The sequence below is a fragment of the Acinonyx jubatus genome, chromosome D1 (genome assembly GCF_027475565.1).
Source record: "Acinonyx jubatus isolate Ajub_Pintada_27869175 chromosome D1, VMU_Ajub_asm_v1.0, whole genome shotgun sequence".
Lineage (NCBI taxonomy): Eukaryota > Metazoa > Chordata > Mammalia > Carnivora > Felidae > Acinonyx > Acinonyx jubatus.
The window spans coordinates 45,397,946-45,420,523 of record NC_069390.1 but is presented as its reverse complement, the minus strand read 5'-3'; the positions used below and the strand labels follow the sequence as shown (position 1 = coordinate 45,420,523).

At 50.0% G+C, this 22,578-nt stretch overlaps 1 protein-coding gene across 11 annotated transcripts in view; it reads left to right on the top strand.

Annotated features, from left to right (window-relative positions):
- The window catches only part of TEAD1 (TEA domain transcription factor 1), a 267,954-nt gene that overhangs the window by 199,386 nt on the left and 45,990 nt on the right, over positions 1 to 22,578 (top strand). For 7 of the 11 annotated variants that reach the window (XM_027073108.2, XM_027073113.2, XM_027073110.2 and 4 more), the window contains 5 exons: positions 7,511 to 7,522; positions 8,364 to 8,498; positions 9,898 to 9,944; positions 10,820 to 10,881; positions 12,441 to 12,565. In XM_027073108.2, the coding sequence (XP_026928909.1) occupies positions 7,511 to 7,522; positions 8,364 to 8,498; positions 9,898 to 9,944; positions 10,820 to 10,881; positions 12,441 to 12,565 (381 nt within the window). The remainder of the gene's footprint in view (positions 1 to 7,510; positions 7,523 to 8,363; positions 8,499 to 9,897; positions 9,945 to 10,819; positions 10,882 to 12,440; positions 12,566 to 22,578) is intronic. The other 4 variants (XM_027073114.2, XM_027073112.2, XM_027073111.2 and 1 more) reach the window with 1 other exon arrangement.

Here is a 22,578-nt window from a genome sequence, read left to right as displayed (position 1 = left end):
CTTTCCTCCCTCGGACCTCGTGTCACCAGCTGCACCTGCAGATGTCACCCAGAGCAGGTTCATTTGTTGTCGCGCGTCTCCTCCTCACCCGCAGGTTAGCCCCTCACTGCGATCTCCGGCCGAGCAGTGGAGAAGCGGCAGCCTGTCAGAGATGACAGCGTGCGGCGTGGTCCCGAGCCTGGCCCACAGCTCTAGAAGCTATTCTCTACTTTGAATTATTTCGCTCACCATTAATTGCCCAAGAGGCCATTAGCCCCCCCCCCCCTTTTTTTTTTTGGAAGCGCAGGGATTTATTATCCCAGCCTATAAAAAGAACGCAGAAGTGTGGTCCACACACGAAGCAGTCTCTCTTTGCTGCTTAGGGTTCCTACTTCGAGCTTCCTCCTCCGAGTCTCTTATCTCGGGATGTTCAGTTGCCTCGAGGGGTTGTCCAGTCCCTGCCCAGAGGCCTCCCCTCCCTGGCAGCCGCAGAAAGGCGACCTGCAGACCACCCACCCCCTGTGGACCGTCGTCATCTTCCTGAGAAGGTGGGCCGGGCCTCCTGGGGTCTGGAGTGCCCAAGTCCAGACGGTACTCCGAGGAAAAGAGGGCTTCTTCATTCTGCCCTGACCTCAGCAGGAATACATCTTAGGCGGTGGACGTGTTCATGTCCAGCTCTGGACTCGCACTGAAGAAAAGCCAGTACTTGCTGACATTGCGTCATGCCACAAGAGCAGAAAAGGGCCCGCAAGTGTCCGATTGCGTCCAGTCGTTGGTGACTAATTTACGAGCTACATGTGCTCCCCGGGGCCGTTTTCTTCATCCTCACCCTGGTGGCCTTTTGTGATTTGATTTCTTAGCAGGCCATTCTTCCCAATCTGCCGTTCCTTCCAATAAGCAGAGAGCTTAAAGTTCAAATTGTTGATTTAATTCTCGCGGAGAGTTCAGGAACTTCTCTAGGGACGTTGCTGCACTTCACAAGGCTACCTCCTGGTTGTGTCACCACCGATGCCGGCCACGAATGGGCCCGTCCACAGGGGAGACACGCCTCACTTCACCTACGGTGCTCCCCGTGGCCTGCTGAGCCACCCCGCTCCTTCAGGCAATGGCTGTCAGCGGTACACACGGCCACGGAAGCCTGAAACCACAGCCTCCTTTGTCCCGGCGCTAGTCCTGAGACAGTTGGCTCGGCCGCAGGATTTGGGAAATGACGCAGCACCTTCCTGATACCTTCCGATCCTCAGGGGGTTCTTTTGCACTCACCCTCTCTCCCCAGTGTTATTTTCTCTGCCTTGTTTTTAATTTACCTGAGTTCAAGCTAAGGGTGGAGACCGTTTATTTCTCGGGCTTGGGTGTGTTGGAATTAGAACCTCTTATCAACCGTGTGGTGATGCGGAACTCACAGTGTAAACAGAGGGCTGAATGCATTCACCTTTCTGTGTGAACTGAGCCAGGGCTGGATTTTCTTTTTAAGGGCAACGGAAGCACCCTCATTCTCCGTTTTTATCGCTTGCTGGAGAAATCCCGTTGTTAATCGGCCCCCAGTGTCTACGATGCTCTAGACTACCAGAGAGCTGAAAGTTCGTGTGATCGGGACCAGGGTGTCTTAAGCGTTTCGGGTCACATGTGCCCCAGAGACTGCAAGTTCACTGAATGGCAAGGCTGCGGGCACCCTGGGGAGTGCTTAATGCAATTCCCAAAGCAGTCCTGAAGGCGCTGTTCTCGGCCTCACTTTACAAATGAGGAAGCAGATGCTCAATGGCCAGGTGACTTACCCAGGGTCCCAAGTCTGCATTTGATCTGCATTTAGCACCAAAGCCCAAACTCTTCACATGATGTCATGCAGCTCTGCCCAAAGAATACTGGTCAAGGATGAGGGCTCATTTCTCTGACTCAAGATGCTTTCACATCATCTCTCACTGTTCATCGTGTCTGTATGTTTGAATTATTTAATTTTAATCTTTTAAAATGTTTCTCTATTTTGAGAGAGAGAGAGAGACAGAGAGAGTATGAGCCAGGGAGGGGCAGAGAGAGAAAGGGAGCCACAGAATCCAAAGCAGGCTCCAGACTCCAAGCTGTCAGCACAGAGCCCGACGCAGGGCTTGAACCCACGAACTGTGAGATCGTGACCTGAGCCAAAGTTGGATGCTAACCGACTCAGCCACCCAGGCACTTCTGTATATTTGAATTAAACAGCAGATGAGTGGTGGGAGCTGGAACTCAGTCTGGAGTCAAACTAGAGCCTGCTGCCTGCGTGGGTTCCTCTGGCTCCTCGAGAGAGATTTACTTCCTGCCTCTTACTATCACCTCCCAGGGGAAAGGGGGCTATGGTCAGAAGGGTGCCTTTTCCCCAGCACCCAGACCTAGCTTTAGCTGACCTCAGTGATAGGTTTCCTGGTAGTGTTGTCAGGCACACCTATAAATCACCTGGATCCTCATCTACAATCTTTTATGATGCTAAGCCCCACATCAAAATTAAAGGAAACACTATTGACAATTATAAAATACTAAATATAGCTTAGTACATTTAAAAATGAACAATAGTAAAAGCCTTGAAAATTTTTTCTTTGATGTGAATGGAGTCTCTGGCATTTGGAAATACAAAAAAGATGAATTAATTGCTACTCATTACGTGGCAAGTCGGGAGAAGTATGAATGTGCCTCCCCCCCCCCCCCGGCATTAGCTGTTGCCCGACCGAAATAGCCCCCTTTTGTATTTACTCCTCCTTTCTCTAATAATAAGTAAATTAGGGATCATGGCTAGAAAAATTCAAGTGCCCTCCATCTTTTCTCCCAAACCATCCTACAGATTGGCGATGTTTTATGTACTCAGCGACTAGCGCTAATAATCACAGAGGTCATGTGAATCCACATAGCGCAAGGTGAAAGCAACATCTGCAAAATGACTTTTTAGGAGAGCACCCTGTGTTTTGTCTTTTCCTGAAAAAAGTGGTTTTGCAAGCAAATTGCTATCTTTCCTCTCCTGTACTGTATTTTTGTATTGCTGGGAAAAGTGCACTTGGGGAAAAACATTTAAGAGCTATCCAGAGAATTTGAGTCCGTGGTCTTTTTTTCCAACGTTGCCTATTTTTCCTGGTGTATCAGTGGACTTCCTTACGAATAAAGTAGATTGGAGTCTTTAAGTTTTAAATTGACGGCCCCTGAACAAACTGGAGTATATTGATTTAGTATGCTGTTCATTAAAATGCCATATATAACAGCTATAATATTATACTTGCAAGCTTGTGAACTTTATATTATCTTTAACGTTGTTGATGGCTAGTGCTGGAAAACGATAAGATAATTGATTCCTCAGAGTAATCAAAAGCCAAGGAAGCAGAGGAAAGTGGGAATAAGACTCCCATACTGCCTAGAGACTGATTCATCACATGTCCTGGAGTCTGAAGAGTGCACTGCTTCAGCCATGTGCATTTGTGACACTGGCCGCCTTCCTGTCATGTATATTACACTGTAGACACTTTCCAAACATTGTGCACATTTAAACCATAACGAGGAGGCAGTCTGTGGAACCCAGAGGTATAGCAGCAGCCTTGCTCTGCTTCATGAAATATGAAAGCCTGTTTACTAAGTGGCCATAACAGTTCGGAAGGCTTCAGGCTGAGGAGTTTATGTGTGACACAGTCTGCTGGACCCCGTGTGGCTGAGGCAGGGAAGGCCATTGACAGCATGGCGTGCCAGAAATTGGACAAGGAAGAAAGTCGAGTGGGTTCTGAGACCCGCATCCCTCGGCACAGTCCTGTGTCTGACCTCATTCTTCGGACAGACGGGCCATTTGTTCTTAAAGCCCCTGTGTTTCCTGCTCCATAAATATTTTGCACATTTCAGACCATGGGCTTGAGTTAGGATTCAGTTGGAAAAGGAGATTTGCCTTTTCTTTCTCCATTCCCCAAATATTCAGCTTTTTTGTGGCCTCATTCTTCATAATCTTAGGGATGGAGGGACTTAAAATCAGTAATGAGGACTCGGTGTGAAGTTGTCCAGGCTTTTTGCTAGGACACGGTGTTCTTGTTCATGCAAGGTCACGTATAGACACGCACACACTCAGAGTATTTCCCGTCCTGTAAGACATCACAGACCGCAACTTGGTATTGACTTAGTAACAGTTTTTCAGGATAAAACAGGGTGCTCATCCTTTGTAAATCTCATCCACATTTCAGAAATGTTGGTGTGAAAACATCTTAGAATAAAAGTATTCTGATGTACAAGTGTAACGGATATTTTTGAACTTACTTAAGCGTCAGTTATTTGGGTAGATTAACAACCGCCCTGCCCCCTTTATTCTGGGGTGAGTGGTAAGGATGGAGTGGGATGCCCCAAAAGTCCAGGATATTAGGCCAGAGTGACACAGAGAAGCAATTTACTCAGGTCTGACATTTAGAGTTATAATTTCTTCCAAGCCAGGCTTGTATCTCTAGGCTGCAAATGACAATTTAGAGGCCCTTCCATTGAAATCTCTCAGCTTGGCATCGTTCGGTACTCCCATTTCAGATTAAGTGGGTCAACAGCCAGGCTGTCGGTTCTGATTTCAGGATCTCGCTTGCCGTGCTTATTATCTGCAGGGTTGCTTTAGATTTTAAATAATAAAATTTAATCCTTTTAATTTTCAAATATATATCATAGATAAACGGGGAGATGTTCTAAAATTAGATGAGTAGGTAGAGTGTCTCCACTTCAAAAGGTAGGAAATCAGAGGTATAGACATTTTAGTCCATTTGCAGAAAATTGCCTATTCTCAAATAGCTAGGTCAAGTGCAGAAAGAACCTCTACTTGAGATAAAATTTCCTCTCCACGCTTGGCTTTCTCTCTGTTAGGATAGGTGGCCAGGAGCTGCCCAAATTTTAACATCTTAACTGTCTTTTCGCCGGTGGTTTCCGGCTGTGTGTGTTAAGACGTATTTGCTTATAAATGGAACTCACACTCATCGCCACAAATACTTTTGGAGGCAGAAAGGCTTTAGAGAATAAAGTACAACTCTGTTTCATAGATGAAGAAAATTAGAGCATTCAATGACTTGCCCAAGGTAATGCAACCCACTACCACCGTCAGGCCGAGGCAGGTTCAAGCCCGCCTGGAGAGGCTCCTTTTACTGGCACGGAACAACTTGGTGAGCTAGGAACCACTGATTTGCTCTCCTGCTTCCGGACGTGTGTCCCATTCAGGCATGTCCTGGAACGCTGGGCAGTTAAGAGTCCAACCTTACTGTGTTTAGCAAAAGGAAACGGCCATGTTCCGAAGCTGTGTGACATACAAAAGCTGGTGACTTTTCTCCTTTCCTCCTTGACTGATTTCCTTTAAAAAAAAAAAAAAAAAAAAAAAAAAAAAGGCATCAAACTTTCATGAGCTTTTCGAAGAACTTTTCAGTCCGCGCAGCACACAGGAACATCTCCAGCACCTCTAGTAGAATAAAAATGGGCCATGGAGATGTGGGGGAGTCCTTTCTCTTTGGACCCGGAGTTTTAATTCTTGAGTCCTTCCATCCACCCGAGTGTGTGCAAACACACTGTATCTGGGCATGCCAAATCACCCCCGTCGTCAGCATTTCATCAACAGGGGACTCTCAGGTCTGAGAGAGGCCCATGACATGCATTTGAAATTTAAAAAAAAAAAAATTGTTTGAAGTTTTTATTTATTTTGAGAGAGAGAAAAAGGTTTTATTTATTTTTGAGGGAGGGACAGAGGGAGGGAGAGAGAATCCCAAACCAGCTCCGTGCTGTCAGCACTGAGCCCGATTCGGGGCTCGAACTCGGGAACCTTGAGATCATGTCCTGAGCCAAAGTCAAGAGTCGGACGCTTAGCCAGCCGAGCCCTGCAGGCGCCCCAAGGATGGTGCTTTTGGGATAGAGCCAAGCCCACAGATCTTTTGTAGTTATTCCTCAGAATTTGCATCAGCCAGGCCTGCGAGAAGTCTGGGCTGCGCTGTCCCAGCTCCCCTAGCCTGGGCCCCGGAGAAGCTGTGAGGCTTGTTCCTCTCAGTGGAAGGCGCCTGTGGTGAGACCTGTGGCATTACTTCAGTTCAGAAATCACCTTGAGAGGCGTTCGTAACCTCTCATTAGGGGCTAGGTGGCTTCGGGGCTGGAGTACAAAGTGACGGGCCCAGAAGAAAACTGATGTGTTTGTATTCATGTCAGGGCACTTCTGACGGAGATGGGCTGTAGTGTGACTAGAGCCGGGTTTTCTGTTCACACATGTGGATCACCTTCTGCGGGGATGATGAGGGGGCAGGTGGCAGGTGAAACCACGGGACCAGCTAGGTAGGAACAGATGGACTGGAGCTGGGATCTTTGTGTGTGTCAGGCTCAGCTGGGTTTAGGGAACTTATACACCTAGTCAGTTTATTCCACCATCATCATGATTTTGTCTTTTACAAGCATCACAGTATCTGAAATTATTCAGATCTTAAAAAAAAAAAAAGAGAGAAGGAGAAGGAAGGAAGCAAAAATGTTGACAGAGAAAGCTAGCTTTAGGTAGAGCCTTCAGCAAATTAGCAAATGGAGGCTCAGCTCAAAGAATGTCATCTGACCAGAGGCAGTAAAGCACCACTCTAGTCCCCCGGTGCCATTCCACTGGGGACGAGCAATCCTGCAGGCTTCCTGGGCCCTTTGTGGTGCCATTCAGCTGTAGCACGTGCCTTTCGAGATGACCATAATGACCGTGAGCCAGCCAAAAAGCTGCAACATGAGGCTCCTTACTTTTTCAGTTGAGAGCCAGAGAAATGTGACAAGTGTCAAATTTTATGCAAGGGTTAGGCTCTTTGTCAAGGGGCAGCATAAGCTTTTTGCAAATTCACGCGGGATTCTGGCAATTACGGGGCAGAGTGATGTCTGTCTATACCTCGGGAGCACCTAATTTGATCTTTCTTAGAAGCCCCTAGTAGTTGTTTTGTAGGCTTTGGGGGGCTTTTTGTTTCTGGTTTTTGCTTGTTCGTGTTTAAATTTCTCCTTTTGGCTTTGCCTTTGGCACCTCCTCATGCCACTGTGTCACCTCTGGGTAAATCTGTACACATTGAAGCCAAGTCAGGGCTGTTTCAGCCTGAAGTTCCCCTTGACCTTCACTCACTGGCTGACTCTGAACGGCAGCCGTGGTGGGTGCTGTCTTTACTTTACTGTCCCCATTTTGTTCCTGCTCTCATGGAGTCTGGGCCTGGTATAGATTGTATAGACCTTCTGTTAGCAGCCGGGAGGAACCTTGACTTGTTTCCCAAGCATGAAGCCTGTACCGTCAGGACCTGCCTGACCGTTTCTCCATCTGTACTGGGGAAGCCACGGAACCAGCTCGAAGGGGGTTGGGAGTAGTTTCTGAAAGGTTGGAATGGTTGGTAATCGCCCTTCTAGTTATCTGGGTCAGACATCCCTCCTAAAATGTGAAAAAAGACCCACACTCCTATGCATTTTATTGTACCCAATATTTTGTGTTTGTATAAGTATATATGTATTTTTTTTAAGTGAAGAAGAAAAATACCCCTGCTTTTGTCCGCAATTCTTTTAACAAATTGTTTATTGTTGTATCCAGGTAACAAGCATGGTAAGTATTTTCACCACATTGAGTATTCTGTATTTTAGCTGTGCTTGGCAGACTTTTTGGCTAGCTTTTGTGTTATCAGCCTTGGCTTTTCTAGAAGTGACCCATCAGGGAAGGGAGAAACCACTTACCCGGTAGCAGCCCCTGCGTTCTCGGCTGTAGAGAGAACCTGTGTGGCCTTAGCCCCATGGTGGGGATACCTGAGAAAGCATGCACCCCGCCAGCATGCTGCTTGGCCCCGTCCTGGCCCCCTGCCCGCCCTGCTGCCTCCCAACCTCCCCTCACCAGGTGTCTGCTACGGCTTCTGGGCCTCGCATGACTCCAGCAGCCCCTGGGAGTGCGGCCCCGTGACTGTGCACACCAATGGGGCCTGCCCGCACCTTGTGGATGGTCCTACCCCAGATCCACAGCCAGCCCTCTTTACGCCCCCTTCTCCCATCCGTATGCTTAAAAGCAAGGCCTTTTCCCCCACCCTTGCCTTGAATGTGTTAAGTAATTGGAGAAATCTCCCTTTGGAAGCTGGAAAAATAAATACGCTGTCCACTCTTCTCAGAGGCTTCCCATTCTGTTGAAAAACAGATTTAAAAATTTTTTTTTTTTTTTTTTTTTTTTTTTTTTTTTTTAATAAAACCTCGCCACTGGGTAGTCTCAGTAAAAGTTCAGAGTTAACGGTAGGTCGAGTGTGTTTTAGCCTTCTGGCTGTGTTTATTTATCCGTGCATGTTTGCTTCTCCGGCCTCTCTTGTGGCTCTGTATTTAGTCCATGTGCTCGTGGCTGTGCCTGTGGAAGCTGCCTGGTAGCCCTGTGTTCTGTATTAAGTCTGTGTGTCACTGTCACCTTCAAGGATCAGACTGCCAAGGATAAGGCCCTGCAGCACATGGCCGCCATGTCGTCAGCACAGATTGTCTCGGCCACCGCCATTCACAACAAGCTGGGGCTGCCTGGGATTCCACGCCCCGCCTTCCCGGGGGCACCGGGGGTAAGTCACAAGCTGGTCCCGTAGTGGTGGCCCCCAGGGGTGAGGGGCCGGGCGTGAAGCCATCCACCTGGCGCTTGTTCTTGGCTCCCGTGTAGGGGAGGGAGGGACTACCTGTGGCCAGCTGATGATGCTGGGGGCAAAGTGGTAAAAGGGAGGGAAGGAGCTGGAGAGAGAAGGAAGGAGGGGGCCTGGAGAGAAAGGAAGAGGAAGGCATCCTTGGTCCCTGCAGACATGGGATTAGGTATTACTTTGCCAGTGCCCTTCTGGGTTGTGACCTGCTGCTTCTGCTTTTTTTCCTGGCCCTTCGTCTCTTTTCCTGTGTCCTCGGGGTCACTTTAAGGGAACTAAGCCCTAAAGGGACAAAGTATTCTGTTACCGTTTTCCTTTTGCACCTACCAAGGGCTGAGAAGTTGAACGTTTGTTACAATCCCATTAATCTTTGAAATCATCTTTAGCGGTTCTAGTTATTGTTGCCGTTTTGCAGACGAGGTTACGGAGTAACAAGAGTTTGGGAAATTTGATCACAGTCCCATAGATAGTGACCTCAGGACTCAAACCCGGAGCCTTATGCCTCCCTTTGCAACTCCTTTTAACAGGCCGCCTCTCCAGCAGGGGCCGGCAGGCACCAGAAGCCTCAGGGAAGCTTACAGCAAAGGAGGTGTCCGCATTGCTTCTCGGAGCTTTTGGCCTCTTGCTCAGAGCTTTGTCCTCTCCCAGCTGGGCCCTCGGTGCTGTGAGCTGTGGAGACAGAACGTCCCACAGGGAGGGTTTAAGAATGGAAGAAGAGGGGCGCCTGGGTGGCTCAGTTGGTTAGGTGTCCGACTTCGGCTCAGGTCATGATCTCGCGGTCCGTGAGTTCAAGCCCCGCGTCAGGCTCTGTGCTGATGGCTCAGAGCCTGCAGCCTGTTTCGGATTCTGTGTCTCCCTTTCTCTCTGACCCTCTCCCGTTCACGCTCTGTCTCTCTCTGTCTCAAAAATAAACGTTAAGAAAAAAAAATTAAAAAAAAAAAAAAGAATGGAGGAAGAGAAGGGGAGGGGGAAGGGGGGTGGGGGTGTGCCTGGATAAAGCAGTCAGACAGAACATCTGTGAGCCCACCTGTAATGTGCCCAGATCTCTGTTAGGTGTCAGGGGAACATGGAGAAGCTGCTGCCTGGTCCCTGCCCTCAGGGCACTGATCTGGAGGAGGAGCTCCAGGGAGCCCTGGGCTGCCAGGCCAAGGATGCCACTGCCATCGTGTGCACATCGGTGACCACATCTATGTCGAGAGAGGGTCACCGTGCAGCTGATGGAGGGTCTGAACCCACTGTCTTTAGCAGGGGTTGCAGTGTGTAGGCATCCCGAACAGTGCTTCGATGTGAACTCCTAATTCTGACACGCCTCTTGCGTTTTGCCTTCTAGTTCTGGCCAGGAATGATACAAACAGGGCAGCCGGGATCCTCACAAGAGTAAGTGCAAGGAGGGGCTTCTCAGTGACGGCAAGGGTCTGGTCACAGCCCGACCCCGGGTGGCGTTTCTCTAGGATGACTCTGCCTCGGGGCTTGCGGGAGAAAGGAGATTTAACCTGAGATTGCCAGAGTCATCTCCCATCATCCACCGAGGCCAGTAGCAGCGAAGAGACTGCTTAAGTCCAGCTCAGGGCCACCTTAAGTATTAGTGTCCAGCGGGAGACAGGGAGAGAGGCCCCCTCCCTTCATGGCTTTGGAGGCCAGAGCCCGGGGTCTTCCTGAGAAGTGCCTTCCTGAGAGAGGACGGTGGAGGCGATCCTATAGCCCAGCCCATGCTGGCTTTCCCGGTGGTAAGGGCAGCTGAGAGACCATCCTGCTTGAAGCGGGCCTTGTAAACTGGAAGCTGAGGGTGGTCTGGAGATAAAAACAGAAAGGAAATCCTGCCCACCTGTTCTCAAAAGAACTTGAGCTGTTTGGCCAAGAGAAGGAGCCTGAAGCACGTCCCAAACCTTGCCTGGGAGTGGTGACCCCTGACCTGGGTCGTGGCAGGGACGAGAAGAGAGGGTCCAGTAGGTGTCACAGCATACGGGAATCGTGCTGGGGTCTCTCCAGCTTGTCCCACCGAAGCGGTATGAGGCTTGATGGTTGGGCCCCCAGCACCATGCTGGCCCGTCTCAGTCAGAGGGAGTCACCGTCTCTGTCTTGGCAGAGCTCTGCCTGGGCTGTGCTACCACCTGCAAGCAGGGAACCTTAACTGGGGGGGTGTGGGGTGGCAGGTTGGGCCCCAGCACTGGGAGGCCAAGGCAAGACCTGGGGAGTAGAGTAACCACTGCTATAGTCTCGATGTATGACTCTGTCCGCCCCTCCGCCCCCAGCGTCAAGCCCTTCGTGCAGCAGGCCTACCCCATCCAGCCAGCGGTCACAGCCCCCATTCCAGGTGAGTCCCCCAGCGGCTCCCTCGTGGAGAGTGTCCCACGCAGCTGGCAGCCAGCCCGTCACACTGTGTTCCACGGCAGTGCAGCCCCCACCCCCCACCCTGTAGGTGCGTGGGTGCCCCTCCCTCACCCCTACTTTCCTTAAGGCTGGAAGTCAGGGGGGTCATGGATGTGTCCAGTGCCCCCAGTCTCCTCCGCCCAGGAGCTCTTCAGATGGGGTTTTACAGAAAAGGAAAGCCGGGGGCTTCTGGCTGGCGCAGTCAGTAAAGCACGTGACTCTTGATCTTGGGGTCATGAGTTCAAGTCCCACATTGGGCAGAGAATTTACTGAACAAAAAGAAAGGGAGGAAGATTTAGATATGTCAATTATATCTCAATTGCAAAGTGGGAAGAAAAAAGAAGAAAGAAAAGGGAAGCCCATCACTTTCGCCAAGACACTGGGTCACCCTTGGAAGGGGAAGTTGTGGTGATTCCTTCCTCATCATAAACAGGCTGGATTGGGCAGTCCACGTCTTGAGAGCAGATAGGGTTTATTTACCCTTCCTTATGTCAGTAGGTTTCAGTTCCTTGCACCCTTTCTTTAATGAAGAGTTTCCAGGGAAGCCTTGACAAGGAAACCCAAATCTCGCCCGCGTACCTGCCCCATCCCCCACCTGTGCGCCTGGAGTCACTTAGCTGAACTATCCCCAGATGGGATGTGTGTTCATGTGTTACCCTCTTTTCTGACACCATGGAACATTCTGAGAGAGAGAGAGAGAGAGAGAGAGAATTCTGTAGTGCTTATGACCACAGTCTTAGGAAAAGAGATTGGGGGTTGGGGGGCGCCTGGGTGGCTCAGTTGGTTAAGTGTCCGACTCTTGATCTTGGCTCAGGTCATGATCTCCTGGTTCATGAGACTGAGTCCTGTGTCGGGAGGCTTCTGTCCGCACCTGCTTGGGATTCTCTTTCTCCCTCTCTCTCTGCCCCTCCCCTGCTCTTGTGCTGGAAAGGAAGGAAGGAAGGGAGGGAGGGAGGGAGGGAGGGAGGGAGGAAGGAAGGAAGGAAGGAAGGAAGGAAGGAAGGAAGGAAGGAAGGAGAGAGGAAGGAAGAAAGGAGGGAGGGAGGGAGAGAGAGAGAGAGGGAAGGAAGGAGGGACGGAAGGAAGGAAGGAGGGAGGGAGGGAGAGAGAGAGGGAAGGAGGGAGGGAGGGAGAGAGAGAGGGAAGGAAGGAGGGAGGGAGGGAAGGAAGGAGGGAGGGAGGGAGGGAGGGAGGGAAGGAGGGAGATGAGCCAACACAAGAAGTGCCCGGTAGTCCCAGTGTCTCAGAGGATCTTTGCAGGATTCACCTGGGCTCTTTCAGCCTCTCTGGCCTTGGTCCCCAGCTGGGCCCCTTATCCAGGGTGAGGTGTCTTCCAGCCCTTAAACTGGGCTGAAGTTGGCCTTGAGAGGAGCCACATGACCATTGTGCCTCTGGGGTCCTTGGCCAGAACCCCACCACCGCCTGACTTAATTCTACCCCTGGACTCTGGCGGAGGGGGACGAGGCTCACAGCCTCCTTTAGAGGTGACGATTGGTCTTTCAGGTTTTGAGCCTGCGTCAGCCCCAGCTCCCTCAGTCCCAGCCTGGCAGGGCCGCTCCATCGGCACAACCAAACTTCGCCTGGTGGAATTCTCAGCCTTCCTCGAACAGCAGCGAGACCCAGACTCGGTGAGTGTACTGCGAGGTGTGCCTTGAATCCCATCCCGTTCACCTTCCCCCGCCTCTGCCTTCCTTCTCCTTTCCCCCTGCCTCATGCCTGACAAACAACCTGCATGTAAACGGGCCTGTGGGAGATGAGCCAGGCCGACTTCCAATTAAGTAGAAAGGTATTTGTGTTGACAAATAGGTAGAATTTTAGAGCCAAATGCTCTGTGCCTCAAACTCCGGGGAAGGCTGGAGCTGGAAGGGAAAGGCCTTAAGAGGCTCTTGTGTTTAATAAAACGTAACAGTAGGTGGCAGTTACTGAACCGTGACGTGGGGCTGGCACTGTGCAAAGCTGTTTATATACATGGTCACTTTTTATCCCCACAAAAACCCTACAAGGGCAGGTACCATCTGACAGATGAGGAAACAGATTAACTTCTCAAAAGTCACACAGGTAATACCTGTTAGAGTCGAGATTCCAATTCCTGTCTTTAAAACTCAAGCCTAAGCATTTAGCTTAGTTATTCTATACTGTCTTTGCTTGTTTTCTCAAGATAGCAAGTGGTTCTCTTCTTAAGGAGAAGTAACAAGATGGTATTTTAGCAGTTTGATACAGAACGCGTTGCATTATAATATAAATACCAGTCACAATGGCATCTGGACTCTGTGTGTCATTTTCTTCTTTTCTGTCTTCACCACCCCATCCAGCACCCGCCATACCATTGTTTCTCAGCCTGTGCCATTATTTCCCATACATATGTGAGCCTCCCTTCTTTCCTACCTAATGAGCCCCAGACCCTTCCTTCACTCCCACTCCTTGGCTGTGAGAATGAGCATTGCATCTGTGTGTGGGTGAACCCAAGGCAAAAATGCAGGAATCAGGAGGTTTGTCTTCGGGATCTTCACCAACTTATTTCTGCACACTCTATCTCACCCTCCCCCCACCCCCCACCTCCCCAGCCCCAATCTCGGGCTCGCAATGCCCAGAGGTCCCAGGCTCCCTGTGAGTTCACCGCCTTGCTGTCATTCCCTCGTCAGCAGAAAGTATCATGGGTGAGTTCACCATCCATCGTAAATACCAGCACACTGAACGATTGGAGGTGACCTCTCCGGGGTGTTTGTACTTGAGCTCAGTGGAGAGCCTCTGATGGTGGCATCAGGGAGACACCGCGAGCCATCACCAGAGTGGAGACCTAGGGGGAGCCTGTGTGTGGACCGCTGACACTTCTGTCTACGAATTGTGAACTCTGGGAGCTGGTAGTAAAACAGAGCCTGCTCCAAAACTAGGGAAAAAAATGAAGAAAGGGATGTAAAGTAAATCATTGGGCCCATTGAGGCAAGTTACTGGGGCCAGGGAGGGAAGGGCCAGCTGGATCACTCTTCTTACGTGGCTGAGCGGTTTTATAGGAAGGGTGGTGGCAATGGCTTAAAATCTTTCTCTGTGAGAGGCACTGAGATGAACAAACATGAAGATTATCCTCCTGGTTCTTTGTTTCTTCTTCTTTCTGGAAAGTACAGGGGATTCTTTGGCCAAAGTCTGGGTTTCGGCCCAGGAATGCTTTTCACTTTGCATCACGTGTGTTTGTATGGCACCTGGTTCCTTACAGAGTACGCTGTAATCGATTATTTCATTCTGTCCCCATAGGGCCCCATGACTAAATGGTTTGCCCTATTTTACAGATGAAGAAACCGAGGCCCAGACAATGTTAAGACAACTTAAGATGTTTAGCAAATAAGCACAGGGATCAGGAGCCCAAATCTATTCCGTTATACTCTTTTGACTACCGTAAACCATCCCCAGTTTTGAAGTTCTCTCTCTTCAGTACACATACCTCCTGTGTGGCAAATCTCTCTCTTTGCTTGTGACCATTTTTTAAGGAACAGAACTCCCAACGCACTGGGAAGCAAAAGTCCCAAGATGGTAGTTGTTTTCCCTGGTTAAAACACGATAGAATGTTTTATCGCAATAAAAAAATGTTTTATTTGATGAAAATGCCTATGGCAGCCCCATCTTGTGACTGTCCTCTCCAATCATGGACCCATTAGGACCCGGAATCTCTAGTCTCTCTTTTTGTTGTTGTTAGTGTTGATTTGGCTTCACGTTGTGAATCCCTAGATTCCTTCAGTCCAATCTGTAAACATTTACGAGCACCTGCGCATGCATGCACAGTGTCTGCCCACGTGGGGTGTAACATCTAATGGGGGGACACACACAAAGCACCAGCCACTCATGAAGAGGTCATTGTGAAGTATGGTGGGGTTTCAGAAGGAAGAGCATCAAATGCCGCGAGCGATTAACGGCACAGGGCAGACTCCCTTGAGGAAGTAACCTTAGGTAGAGGATTGATCTAGCCCGAGGAAGAATAAGGGAGAAGAACATTCCAGACGTGATGACTCTGAGTATATAAAGGAGTAAGTGAAAGTTGGTAAACAGTTTTGTAAAGGCAGGACCCACCACCTCCTTGGAATACAGTCCAGAGATACGTGTTTCGTACGTGTTTAGGATTACACATGATAATCCGACTGGTTCGACTGGATTTGGCCTTTTACCTATGGAAGAAAAGGTTTGACTCTAAAGACTGGACTTTAGCACATGCCTTCAGAGGCCCCGAAATAAATGTGAGGCCTGGCATGAGTCAACACCCTTGGGCCTCTTGAGAACATAATTATATTTTAAGGGGACACGAGTTGGGGACTGAAAGAAATTGGAATCATTCAACAGCTACGTTTTAAACACTTACTACATGCCAGCCACTGTTTCAGGTGTTAGGGATTCAACAGCAGAGGAAGCTAATCCCCATTGTCATAGAGGCTGTGTTCTAGAGAAGACAAACCAGAAATGCACACACACACACACACACACCCATACACACCCATGTGGAGTGATGTTGGTGCTGAAGTGAATATAACAGTCTTTCACAGTGTGAAAATTACTCATCCTTTAGATTAAAAAAGTATAATTTCTGAAAGTAATAATACCATCTAATACATATGTTGGTGTTGCTGGCTTGCGTCATGATTTTAAAAGTATGTCTGTCAGTGCCAACCAAAGCTGTATCACTGTTGTGAAATTATGTCATTTCCTTTGTAAACACCAGTCTCACTTTTGATGTGGCTCCTCATATTCCTGGGTTCTGGACCCTTAGTTTGCAGGGGTACGCAAATGGATTTAATGTGTACAAGTGAATACACGGGGGATTGTGAATAGTAGCATATGGGTTAATTTTAGGAGAAACGTGAGGGCTTGAAGGATGAGTCTAACGAAGGAGGAAGCAGGGGAACCTTGGGAGAACAAGGTGACTAATTGAAATTTGGGGGGGAGAATTAACAAAACTATTTAAAGCTGAGTGAGAGGGTCTCAAGCACCAGGTTCTCAGATTACATAATGTGTACTTTATTTTGCAACTACAGAGCGCTAGGGTGCTGTTACAATGAATGTAACACTTCGGGCCCAGGGTCACACTGAAAAACGTGGAGCTTGTGGATGGTTTCTTTGGCTCTCAGACTTTCTGTGCTTCTCGGGCTTTAATTTTACTGTATTTTTGTTCCAACTCTAGGAAATTGTAAAGCCATCTAAAAGAAACTCAACTGGTATCTTTTAACAATTTGGGACGTATACAGTGTTTAGAATTTAACATTAGACACGTACACACATACAGATGTGCCCCCCCACTTCTTTCTCAGGGCTCAGCCTCCTTGGAGTCACGGGCTTATAGGCAGTGGTGACAAAAGGCAAACAAATAAATGAGTGCCCTGCGTCTTGTGCTGTTTTTCACTAGTGATTTCTTTCATCTTTATCACAGCCCTGTGAGGTTGGTAATTCTATTCCTTTTTATAGAAGAGGCCTGGAGAGAGAGCTGGTTTAAGGGTGGCCGTGGCCAGCGTTGAACCCTGCTGGTACTGTCCCCCAGGAGGAGATGAGGCACGAACACACACTTGTGTAGCAACAGAGGCAAGAGGAGAACCTGGTTTGCCACATCCCCAGTCTAGGGCGGCCTCCCTGGTACCAGCTCTTCTGGAAAGTCACTCTTCGGTTCACTACGCGCATCACCACTGCCGCCACTGAAGACTTCTTCCTGACTGCCATCCCTGGCGATACTGGCTGCTGGTAATATTCCGCAGTACAGTAGAGGCAGTGGCCGACGCCGTGCATCATTTTATTTAATCCTGTGACACAGCCTGCCCCATGTTAGGCAGTCACTTGTCATTGGACACGGGATGGAGGTCCAGGCCTGCTGACTCTGCAGCCGGAGACGATGACCAAAGAGCTGCAAGATCCACTTGTATCTTCATTTTGTAGTCCGTAGCTCCGCAAAATCTGTGAGGAGCGAAGGAAGAGTAATCCGGGCGGCGAGCGCCCCCTGCTGGCTCTGCATCGTGTACAAACCAGACGGCAGCATTTCCCCAAATCGGTGGTTGTTTATATTGGTGGAAAACCAGCAAGTCAGTCCCTCTGTTACCTTTGGCTCCACTTGAAGCTAAGAGAAAAACAGCAGAGGGTGAAGAAAGGGAGGAAGAATCGAAACAACAAAGACTATTTTAGAAGTGGTTAGTAATGCTTGAAAATGCACTCTTCTACATGATTTCACTGTTGCGTATCAAAGGACTTCCGAATGTTAAGTGCAAGATCCTCCACCCAGGGTGGGCTGTTTAGAAGCACCTTGCCTGAAATCTGGCCAAGGGAGCCAGCTGCTCCTTTAGGCGGATGAAAACCTGGGCTCACCGTCTGTGCGCAGGGAGTGGTTTCTCCTGATAAAGCCTAGCCAACTTCCTCCATCCCTACCCTGGGACGCGGCAGGTTCCTCCAGCCCTCCTGCAGCCCGGACCACATCCGGCCCCACAGCTGGCAGCCCCCCACTGGTTCAGACTTCCCAGGCACAGGATTTTTCTGGATGCCAGGGCAAGCAGCACCATATGCAGGAAGAGAGTGTGTGAGTTTACTTAGGTAGGAGTTCATACAGCCAGAGAAGGGAAGGCGGTGGATTGGAGAAGGAGGGACAAGGAGAGTATTCTCTTTCGGTTGGGAAGCAGCACTGCTTTGCAGAAAAAGGAGGGGAGCTCTGTGACGGGTACAGGTTTTTCCCTGAACAGGGAAAGCACACCTCGACTCACTACAGCAGCGATGACTGTTGCTGGCACTGACTGAGCTGTTTTAAAAGCACTGTATGCCAAGTATGTTGACATGGATACTGTTCTTCTCTCCAGTCTGTCAGTAAAGGAACAGAGGCTCAGAAACACGAGGGTACGTTATCAAGATCCATCGGCAGGAAGTGGCCGTGCCAAGGTTTGGCTCCACTCGGTGTTCTTAACCACCTCACTGTACCTTTGAAGAAATAAAGAAATGATTCAAACAGAAAGACAGCTGCCTTCCAAACTGTGAGCTCCCTAAGCACAGGCTGGATGTAAACAGTTCCCTTCACCTTGGGTAGAGAGTTGGGCTGGGTCTCCCCCGAGCTCCTTTTCCAACCTGGGGCACCATGGTTCTTCTCAGGATTTGGGGCAAAGGAGTAAAAGAGGCAAAGAAGATTGCCACCTGGACTTCAGAACACATCTCCCATCATGCTGTAGTGGCAACATGTGTATTCTGGTGGAACGAGAAGGCTCTATCTGAATTCTTACCAGCTGTGTGAGACTGGGGACCAGTGGACTCAGCCTGACTCCAGTCTGTTCATGGACATAATGGTCTTCACTGTATTGCTGTGACAGTGAACGTGAGTAGGATCCCTGGACATGTCGACAATTCCACAAATCTACTTAAGACCTGAGTGCCTTGTAGTAATGTAGCAGGAAGTTGGGCCAGAGATAAGGAAGGGACCAGGCTCGAGAGGCTATGCTCACCAGGTGGTTTGGACCCTGTTGAAATTCAGCGGGGAGCCAGAATGATTTTTGTTTTAATTTTTTAATGTTTATTTATTTTTGAGAGACAGAGACAGAGCATGAGTGGGGGAGGGGCAGAGAGCGAGGGAGACACAGAATCCGAAGCAGGCTCCGGGCTCTGAGCTTGTCCGCACAGAGCCCGACACGGGGCTCGAACTCACAAACCATGAAGTCATGACCTGAGCCGAAGTCTGACACTTAACTGACTGAGCCACCCAGGTGCCCCATAGCATGATTTTTTTTTTAATTAATTCTGATTTGAATACATACACACAGCCCCAAATCTATAAGCATAAAAGAGTGGAGGGAGACTTCCCATCCTTCCAATGCCTGTCCTACCCCAAGTAGGTAACCACTGTTACTAGATTGTTGTGAGTCCTTCCAGAGATTTTTTTTTTTTAATTTTTTTTTAACGTTTATTTATTTTTGAGACAGAGAATGAATGAGGGAGAGTCAGAGTGAGGGAGACACAGAATCCGAAACAGGCTCCAGGCTCTGCGCTGTCAGCACAGAGCCCGACGCGGGGCTCTAACTCACGGGCCGCGAGATCATGACCTGAGCCGAAGTCGGACGCTTAACCGACTGAGCCACCCAGGCGCCCCGCAGAGATTTTAATACATATACCGGGTAATGTGAATATCCTCACTCCTCTTTTGAAAGACAAGATGTGGTCGGATGTGTGTTCCAGGAGAATGACCTTGGCAACTGGTTAGAAAGCAGGCTGGGGGAGGGGAGTGACTTTCCAGTCCAGGTAATGTGGCAAGGACCAAACGAAGGCAGTGGCCTGGACATGCCCAGGGGGGATACAAAACAGAGAATGTCAGAGGGGAGCCACATCGTGTTGATAAAATTAAAAGGCCTTGGGGATTAATTAGCTGTGGGAGGAAGAGCATAATGGGATGACTGTTTTTGAGACCAGGGATGGCGCTGTAGTTTGAAGAGCTGTGGAACAGAGAAGAAAGCAGGATTGCTAGGAGCTGGCCTGTCTGCTAATGCTCTTGCTTCTTGTCAGAATGAACTTGGCTGGAGTGGGTATTGGAAACAGAGAACCTCAGCGTCTTTAGGTAGCTGAGCCTAGTAATCAGCTTCTAGATAGCGTGGCCAGATATTTGAAGTGTGTCTGAATCCAAAGCCCGTGGTTTAAGGAGTTTGAGGAGACGTAGAAGCAGTAGCCACCATTCAGGGAGATCTTATGTTCTAAGCATTCTTCCGTGCATTTCGTCGCAGCGTGACATGGGGGGGACCGGGACTGGGACGATCTTGCGAGGACAAGGATGTGCACCCCAGCCCCACCCCTCCGGGGGGCCCACCTGCAGTTGGGCAGGTTACCCCGCAGATAACCTTATTCTTTTCCACGAAGACAGGTGGTCACTGTGGCCCCAGGAGCAATTTAATTTTCGTATTTTTATAGCTCCTTTCAACGGCCTAAATTCACAGATCAACGAAAGTTCCTTGGTCGGATCACAGATCCTGGTTTTGGTTTGGAAAATGTGGCCGGTGCAGCTCGAAGGACATGTACCATTGTTGACGACTGTGGCAAAGAGAAAGGCGGGTGGTTTGTAGGGGGAGTCGATTGGAGAAATGAAGGAATGAGCTCCAGGAGCTCCTGGCAGGAATGAGCTCCTGCCAGGAGAACCCCTGCCTGTATCACGGACAGGGTGAAGACTTAGGGCAGGGTTTCTCTGGAGAAGTTTCTAGGCCCTGCGGTGGCTATTGAGGCAGCGCTTCATCTTGGAATGGGGTCGTGCTTTCACGGGAAACCGCTGTTTGGCCAGATGCAGTTGCCGGTCCTTCAGAAGAGAGGCTCCTTCTCGCACCCCAGTTCGTGGCGTGGCAGGTGGATCTCATGAACAGCAGACCTGCCTACCAGCACCTTTTCCTAAACTTGTTTAGGAAGCAGCTCCCTGCGGTTCACGCAGAACTGTCCTGTTCACTGTTTCGTTTGCCCTTCACACTGACCCCTGGAGAAGAGCCAGCCAGGTGTCATCTGCGTTCGGATGAGGGAGTCAAGACCCAGAAAGGTTAAGCAGCTTGCCCCAGGCCACACCGCTCAGCAACGCCACAGCCCGGCTTCTAATCCCTGTGTTGTTAACGGACGCCCCATGTGCTTGGAATAAATGGTCAGAGCGCACATTTGGCCTTCCCGGTTCTCCAAGGGAGGCTACAGCTGGTCCGACGGTTGGCTGCGCCCAGTGTTTAAATGCTTCTCCCCCCAGGTTTTTCTGGAAGGACACAAGCGAGGCGGTGTTCCCGGGTGACGGCTCAGTATGGTGTGCTGTGGTTTTCCCCGCTCTGTCTTGCATGCTGCCCGGCGGTCCCCGCTGCCCATCCTCACCCAGCTGTATGTACCCTCTTACAGCGGTGGGTGGTTTATCCTCGTGTGGGAGCTGCGCTGGGCACTCGCCATCCTTTTTCATTGCCATTGGGGGATGAGGCAATTGAAAGCATCTGGAAATCTGGGTTTTATGGACGTTTCACAGAGGCCCGGCCAGGCTCCCATCTGCTTTCCGGGGTGGGTCAGCTCTCCACGCCCGCCTTCTGCCCGGGTGCCGTCCCTGCGCACGGCCCACGGGCCTTTGCAGCTGCACCTCTGCGGGGAAGACCCGCTTCTCTCTGAGAAAACAGCAGCCCCTCTCTAACCGTGGTGGTGGAAATGGGAGGCAGGGCCGAGGGGGTGCATCCTGGTGTGAGATCTGGGCAGGAAAGACCCAATTGGCTCCTTAGTCTTTGCTCTCAGTGCTGTTTGTTTCTGAGAAGGGCACAGGGCAGGGGACGAAGCCAAGTAGCCAGGATAGGGCTGGTGCCTCTGAGCCCTTAGCTGAGGAGAGGCCCTACCGGAGTTTGAGCCGGGCCAAGCCCTGCCCGTCCCCCCACTGCCTCCAGGCGCTGAATGTGCAGGTCATTCTGGTTGGCTCCGCCCTACAGCCACTCCCTGCAGGGCCCAGGGGTTATCGCAGGTTGCCCAGGCTGCCCTGGGGGAGGGGTGTCTGGACAGAGCCCAGGCAGGCGAGGGACAGGAAGCAAAGGTAGGTGATTTGTCCCTGTTCTGTTCCAACTTGTACATTAGCATCCCTTGACATGAGTTATTCGTCTTGGTTTCTTTAAATTCCTAAGTGGATTATGATTTTTCTGGTGGTATTATTTGACAGCAGTCATTTTTCAAGGTTTTACTACGTTCTTCACATACTTGGAATTTTTGAAACAAGTTTAGGAAAAGACCGCCATCTTTATGTCGGACGGTGTAGTGCAGCTCTGGGTGTGTTTGAGGAAGCGGCACCAAGGCCAAGGGCCAGGGTTTTTCTCTCCCCCTTTTCACAAAAAGGGAACTGCCTCATCAGAGGTCCCTGAAATAGAATCCGGTAGCAGTTCTTCTTTCGAAAAAGAGAAAAGAAAGTCAAAAGCAACCCGAGTGGCCACTTTGGGGAGTCTGGTTTATCTCATCTGTGGTGATGGGCACTTTCAAGGACAGGTTCTGCGCGTTTCAGAGAGCGGACACTGACCAGTCTGAAGGATAATAACAAGTTAGGTGCAAGCACAGCACTATGTATTTCCCACACATTATCTGCTTTAACCCTTGTGATGCTCCTTCAAGGTGGGTTCTCTGCTTCTCCTACGTTCCACATGTGGAAGCTGTCCCGGAGGGCTGGACCCAACCCCATCCCCAGTGACCCCCGCTAGGAAGTGCCACCCAAGCCAGATTTGGCCACAGACCCTGACTGACTCCAGAGTTCGGGCCCTCGGGGCTCCCTCTGCAGCCTCCCCAAGCAGCAGAGAGGAGAGGAGAGCCGGGAGCAAGATAGAAAGTGACCTCACAACAGATTTGGGAGAGGAGGAAAAGTCCTTTGTGAAACGCCCAGGGTAGCTAAATAACCCGTTGCAAGTTAGCTTTGTTGAGTTTTTAGGGTAACATTCACCTTTGTCACTGTTTACACACTGTTTACACATTCTTCCGCTGTGAAGAATGGCTAGAGGGATTGTAACGACGAAAAGAGAAAATGAGCATGTTCCCAAGTCAAAAGAAATCTGTGTATTCAGGTTGTGTCAGGGGCTGCCAAGCTGTGAGACATCCTTGATCCAGGTGGGACTTTGCTGGTGCAACATTGGTGTTTTTGGTGAACTGTCCAGGCAGACAAGGGTGCTTGTTTCTGCTGGGTCATTCT